At 44.4% G+C, this 6506-nt stretch overlaps 1 protein-coding gene across 1 annotated transcript; it reads left to right on the forward strand.

The window, feature by feature from the left end:
- Positions 1-2717: 2717 nt before the first annotated feature.
- On the forward strand, positions 2718-4592 carry LOC138521498 (chemerin-like receptor 2). Its single transcript, XM_069634397.1, has one exon. It carries the CDS (start codon positions 2740-2742, stop codon positions 3982-3984), a length of 1245 nt encoding a protein of 414 aa, XP_069490498.1. The 5' UTR covers positions 2718-2739; the 3' UTR covers positions 3985-4592.
- Positions 4593-6506: the final 1914 nt, after the last annotated feature.

A 6506-nucleotide genomic window follows, 5' to 3' on the forward strand; every position in this document is an offset into this window, starting at 1 on the left:
TCAGCGTGACCAGAGGTACAAATCACATATATGTTTAAGGAGGGGAAGGGCGAGTTTTTTTTAATGGCTAAAGGTAGATTAAAATCAGCAGGCACGTCCACTGAGAAGGGGACGGGCCTGGTGTTATTATAAACACATTGGGCCTCATTACGACCCAGGCGGTAAGTTACCGCCTGGGCCGTGACTTTACCACCATGGCGTAAACTACGTTTACGCCATGGTGGTTGGCGGACTTACCGCCCCATTCCGAGGTCGGCGGGGCGGTAAGTCCCCAATCCCCATTTACCCTTCCCCATTCCCATTTTTGCCCCATAGGGCATAATGGGAGTGGGGAAGGCGTTAATTACGCCACCGTAAATTACGGTGGCGTAATTAACTCCATGGTCCCTTAGCGCCATGGATTTTAACACCTGCTAAAAGCAGGTGTTAAAAGCGCCATGGCGCTAAGGGACCTCGTAGTTGGCGGTAAGGGGTCGGCGCAGCTAACGCTGGCGTTAACCCCTTACCGCCAGGGTCGTAATGAGGCCCATTGTCACCAAATGTGCCCTCCTGGTATATCACATCCAACTGAGAGTGCATTGTCCTTGTGGTGGGACAACTGGGGTGCATATAAGTTATTCATGGGAAATAGGGATCTGTTTTAAGGGACCAAAGGACAAAGCTGCAGGGTCTACAACTCTGTTTCAAAAACCCAGTAAGCCAGCTAAAGAAAGAAATCTCATTATCACCCACCCTCCTGGAATACTGAATAATGCCAGGTTGGATTATTGCAATGCTCTCCCTATAGGGGTGCAAACATTCCAGATCAAGAGACTCCAGGTAGCCCGAAATTCAGCTATTGGGGTGATTTTCTCAGTGAGTAGAAGTAGTGGAATCTCTCAGTTGTAAGACAGATGTACTGGCTCCCGGTATCTCAGAGGATTCTCTTTCAGTGACTTTGCCTGGTATTCAGGTGCATACATGGGTTGGCACCAGTCTACATAAGGGACACGATTCAGTTGTATTACCCTCAAAGACAGCTTTGTTCTTTGGATAAACGACTTTTGCAGATCCCAAGGGTTAGAACGGCTACATGGGGTGAAAGACGGTTTTCCGTCGTTGGTCCCCGAATGTGGAATGTTCTCCCATTGAACCTTCCACTCCTGGAATCTTTGGACATTTTTAGGAAACAACTGAAAACATACCTGTTGCTCTAGTGTGGGATTTCTCGATAGCCCATCCTCTTGTGAATCTGCGACAAATTATATAAGAACATCTGGCGCCTAGATGTATTCGTGTTCGGCCCCCTCTAGGGTACGTGTGGTATAAATTCGCAAATCAAAACAATCAAAAAAAATTCAATTGTGTGCATGAATTTCATGACCTTGCTGCGTGATACTCAGCAGCAGTAGGTTTCCTTTCTATATAACAGAAAGAGGGTGATGAGGGGTTAATGAATAAGGATAGAAAGAGGGACTAGGAGAAAGCGCGAAATAATGCCACTTTCAGGACTCGGTTTTCTCCATTAGCATGATCAGGTGCCAGATTAATAAATATTTTGCCATTGCGTTAACTATGGCCGAACTTAATGTAGCACCACTTTTCTTTGTTAGGTGACGTGGAATGGTACAAACATTCCAAATGACAAAGCAAATGCTTTACATTAGGGCAAAAATGATGCAGACAGATTTTTGTAATATGTGTGCTATTTAGCATTAAAAAGAAATGTAGTAAGCACCTTTCTGTTGATGTAACTCTGTAATCATAGTACAAAGGTTAGGCTGCGTCCTTATTGCCCAAGTGCAACAGATTGTAAAATAGTATAGATTAGGACAAAACCTTTTTTGCTCCGGCTCATACGGGTCAAGAAGCTGCGCGCAGGGATGGAGGACAATCATCATTGGAATTTTCATAAAGCGTTTCAGGAGAGGCACACACATCCAGACGTCAGAATCAGTATCCAGTAGAATGCCACTCAAACACATTAAATATATGTTGGGCTGAGTAACATATTTCAGCGAGCTATTGATATGATAGGTCATTTATAACGCACTTAATACCCAGAGATTTCTAAGCGCGGACCCGGGGATCGAACCTGTGCTGTGGTGCTCTGTGTCTTCTTGGGTGTCGCTTCGAAGTGAGCACGTCGCCCCTGAGCAAACCTCCCGAGCTATTCTGCCTTGTGAGATTTTTATTGGCATCGTAGAAAGAAAGCGCTACAACAGCAACTTCTACAAGATATAGCAAGATAAGAAAGGCACGCCGGGTAGTTAAACATGCTGAACTCCAGAAAATGAGATGTCTCTGAAAGCTCGCACTTTGTAATGCTGGGGTCTGAAAGGACACATGGCATGTCATTGTGTGTCCCGGGCCACCAACCTCGGCTCAGAATCAGTGTAGCGAAGGTGACAAATCGTCAAAAAACTGGCAAAGATGTGCCCATATAAAATAGACTCCAAACATTTGGTTTTGGCTAGACCAGGTGTCATGCCACCTGTGAGGCAAACCCCAAAAATGAAAAACCACAATGAGGACAAATAGCGATGGGAACTTAAGTCCTCCCAAACTAAATTGAGGCTGAGTTTCCCTTTAATCAGAGATATGAACATATGTGTTATCTTGCTGTGATGCTTAATGAATGCCTTTTGCTAATTTCTTTTAACCATTTGGGTGTTTTCTGTTGGAAGATCCACTGCAAGGATTCTCATAGTGGCTTGTGTTCAATGTTTTAGGAAAGAGTCAGTTCATGGCTTACTGGTGATGGAGAGTGTGACGACGACGATGAATACTGCACCATCTCTGTCTGGAACCATGGCTATGATAACAGAAAACATGGCCGCTACGACAGAAAATGCAACGTCAGAAAACATGAATGCCACCCTCCTGTTCTACTCAACAGCTGCCCCTAATCCATTAAAGACGACCAGAGTACTCCGTCTGTCGAGCAACTGTGGAGACGAAAAAAGTATTGTGAACGCTATGAGCACGTTGTCAGTGGTATTGTACAGCATAGCTTTTCTCCTAGGGTTAACCGGAAATGGGCTGGTCCTCTGGGTTACTGGTTTCAAGATGAAAAAGACTGTGAAAACTGTGTGGTTCCTGAACCTCGCCGCAGCCGACTTCATCTTCATCGTATTCCTCCCGCTCAGCATTGCCTCCACTGCTATGGACTTCCAGTGGTCCTTTGGGAATTTCCTGTGTAAACTGAATAGTACCATCGCCTTCCTCAACATGTATGCAAGTGTATTTTTCCTGACTATCATCAGCATTGACCGTTGTGTTTCGGTGGTGTATCCCGTTTGGTCCCAGAACCACAGGACCTACAGACTGTCTTCCATCATTGCTGTTGTTACCTGGTCTCTTGCTCTCGCAATTAGCTCCCCTGTATTTGCCTTCCGTGATACCGTTATACCCAAGAATTCGAGCATCATAGTCTGCTTCAATAACTATGCCCTCTCGGCTCGTCTGCCGAAGTCTGCCATTCTTGCTTTGATCCAGATGAGGCACAAAGCCATGGTCATTTCCAGGTTTGTCATTGGATTCCTCATTCCCTTTGTGCTAATCATCATCTGCTATGGAATAATCTCTTTGAAGATAATAAAAAACAAGATGGCCGCCAAATTCCGGAAGCCCTTTTGGATCATGACTGCTGTTATTGTGTCCTTTTTCCTTTGCTGGTTGCCCTTTCACATCTTTGCCTTCCTGGAAATCAGTAGCCACAAGGGAGGCAGTTGCACATTGAGCAGAACTCTGAAAGTTGGCTTTCCCATTGCCACTAATTTGGCCTACCTACACAGCTGCATTAATCCCATCCTTTATGTCCTCCTGGGTCAGGATGCCAAGAACACAATCCGCAAATCCATATTGCTAGTCTTTGAAAGTGCTTTCAAGGAGGAAGCTTCGCAGGTGACCCGCAACTCCAGGAATCAATCAAAGTCAATGACAGAAACAGATGTGTCTGCTACCATGTTGTCCACCAGAAGTGTGCAGATGCAACAGCTTTGAATAACAGACTGAAATGACAAAACAGGTTGTTCTATTACAGGTATTCGTAAGAAATCTCTACACAGGTTATGCCCATTCACACATTTTTAGCTTTACCGAAAGGGCTGTGAACCTGTCAGTTCACTGGCTAAACAACGCTTGGTGTACTTCTGCTGCGTACCTTTTCCTTCTATGTGCCACTGAGGTTGAAAGTAAAATTGTCAATCCACTTTTGACAACAAAAAAATATTGAAGCACATGCATGCCTTTCAGAAGCTTGGTATTTCCTTCAAAAACATATTGTTTATTGACTGTTGAACAGGTGGTAGAAACATTTTGATTGTTCTTGTATTATTGCCAAGGAGAACTAAAGCTCCAGTTCCATACAAAGGTCATATTGATCTGAACACGGAATCATTTTCCTTGGCTAAATAGAAGGCCAGCCACTGAGAGAGAATTGCTTTCCTCATACACGTGTTCAACCCACAGTTTGCGATGTACAACCCCTCATCCCAGGTCCCGACGCCTCCATCAGCGGTTGAGACGTTAAATACTGTTAAATTGGGTAATAGCAATGCCTACATTTATAGAGCTTAACATGTGAGAAATTCAGCTTGAACCAATGTATATAAAAGTGCTATTACTAAATAGAAACAGGAAATGTATTCTCCAAAAAAGGGATGCAAATATGAATTAGACATTTAAACCCCAACCTTGTGCTGCATGGTCTGTGTTCCTTGTCCCGCCACTCTAAGGGAGTGGAGAGCAAATTACCATCCTTGATCTCACTCAATATTACATCTTCATCCCATGTGCCCCAGCCATTTACCCAAGCTGGTAAAAGAGCGCCATCTCTGATATATCGCTCTTACCCGTTGAGCATCCTCTTATATCGCAGTTGTCCACTCTTTCGGAAACAATTGCCTTTGGAGTCAAACATCATAACTACATGCTCCACCTCCAGGAATAGTTGCTGAGCCTGGTGTAGTGAAAGACATCTAATGTTGTCTCATTTCCAGCCCCTGACTACATGTTGATAATATGGTATGAGCTTGGGATACGCTTCTTCTCGTACGCAATTCAGTGTTAGCCAATCTACATTGAGTTCCTGGACACGCTGTCTTATCCCTCTGTTTTCGCCTATGAACTCTGTGTCATGTCTGAACATGAAGATCTTTGTTTTAGCTAGTTGTGTGCTTCCACTATTATCACCTCCCCCTGCATCTGATCTATGACGTGGCTCGTTATCCATAGGTTTAAACTCCCCCTGGACTTGCTCCTTTGCTTGTGTATTGAATTCCTTCATCTCATCTCTCTGTGTCCATGTGCACATCTCATGTAGCCGGCCATATTACTCAGTATATGAAGTGCTGACGTGAGACGTCTTTGTTCAGTCTGCAGGAGGCAGGTGTGAATCTTGGCAGGTTCTACTCAGCCCTTCCTCCTACCGTTGTTGATAACGTAAGTACCATTATATATGGAAACAGTATCAACTAATATTACAGCACATATGAGAGAGAGAAGTTCAGTATGAAAGTACAAACAGAATATTAGCATGCATGTTGTCATTGCATTGTCTGCGTTCCTTTGACTCACCCAGCCAAGTCTCTTGTCTTTGCTTGTTTCTTGTGTTCCTTGGATCTCATCCGGTGATGCATTAAATCTAACTGTGCACCTCATTTGGCCCCGTGTCCATGGGTTGATTCCAGTTATCCACGTGCCTTCACTATTCGTGAACGTGTGATCCATCTGGGTGGCAATGAGCTGAATCATCTGACTCAACAATTCGGATTGCTTCTTTTCAAATGCCACCAAACCCTGATGCAGGGAAAGCCTCGGCTGAATCGCATCCACAGGTATTGCGCTGGACTGCTTTCCTTTCATCTTTGTTTAGTCTGTCTGAGCATGATGGGAAGGGGGCAGCCATAAGCAAATGAGTGTGCGTCCTGTGATCAATGGTGATACTCCAGACAAAACTCCTGAGCCGCTTTCCTTCTGCACGGGACGACAAGCAACCCCAGATATGTGTCGGCCTAGTTGGGCCACGCTTTAATGCTCCACTTGATTCCCAGTGTACAAACACAAACTGGTGTTATACGTCACCATACCCTTGTAGTAAATACTACTACATGCACAATAAAGTACAATGACTTTACAGATTGAAACACACACTTATTTCTTTATCATTTAAGTGGCAGAATCAGCAGCCAGTGCATTTCCGAAAATAAAGAAGCACAGAGGGCACAGTGAGCAGGGGACCCATCTTTGTGTATACCCCTTCCCACACAGGGAGATTTTACAAAGGAGTCCTGAATGGAAAGCTTACAGTTCAACTTAACTGATGGCATTACTCTGGGCAGCTTTCACTTGTATAGTCGTTTTGCAACATTATAGAAGTGGACCAGTCATATGCAAATCAGTCTTGGCCATATCACCAATATAATCAGTGCTTGTCAGATTGCTAGACCATGTTCCACATGTATGGGGATACAACCAACCTTTATATGTTTCCCACTTGAGCAGACTGACAGTAGACACCAAAT

Source organism: Ambystoma mexicanum, chromosome 1q (assembly GCF_040938575.1).
Source record: "Ambystoma mexicanum isolate Mex_15411 chromosome 1q, UKY_AmexF1_1, whole genome shotgun sequence".
Lineage (NCBI taxonomy): Eukaryota > Metazoa > Chordata > Amphibia > Caudata > Ambystomatidae > Ambystoma > Ambystoma mexicanum.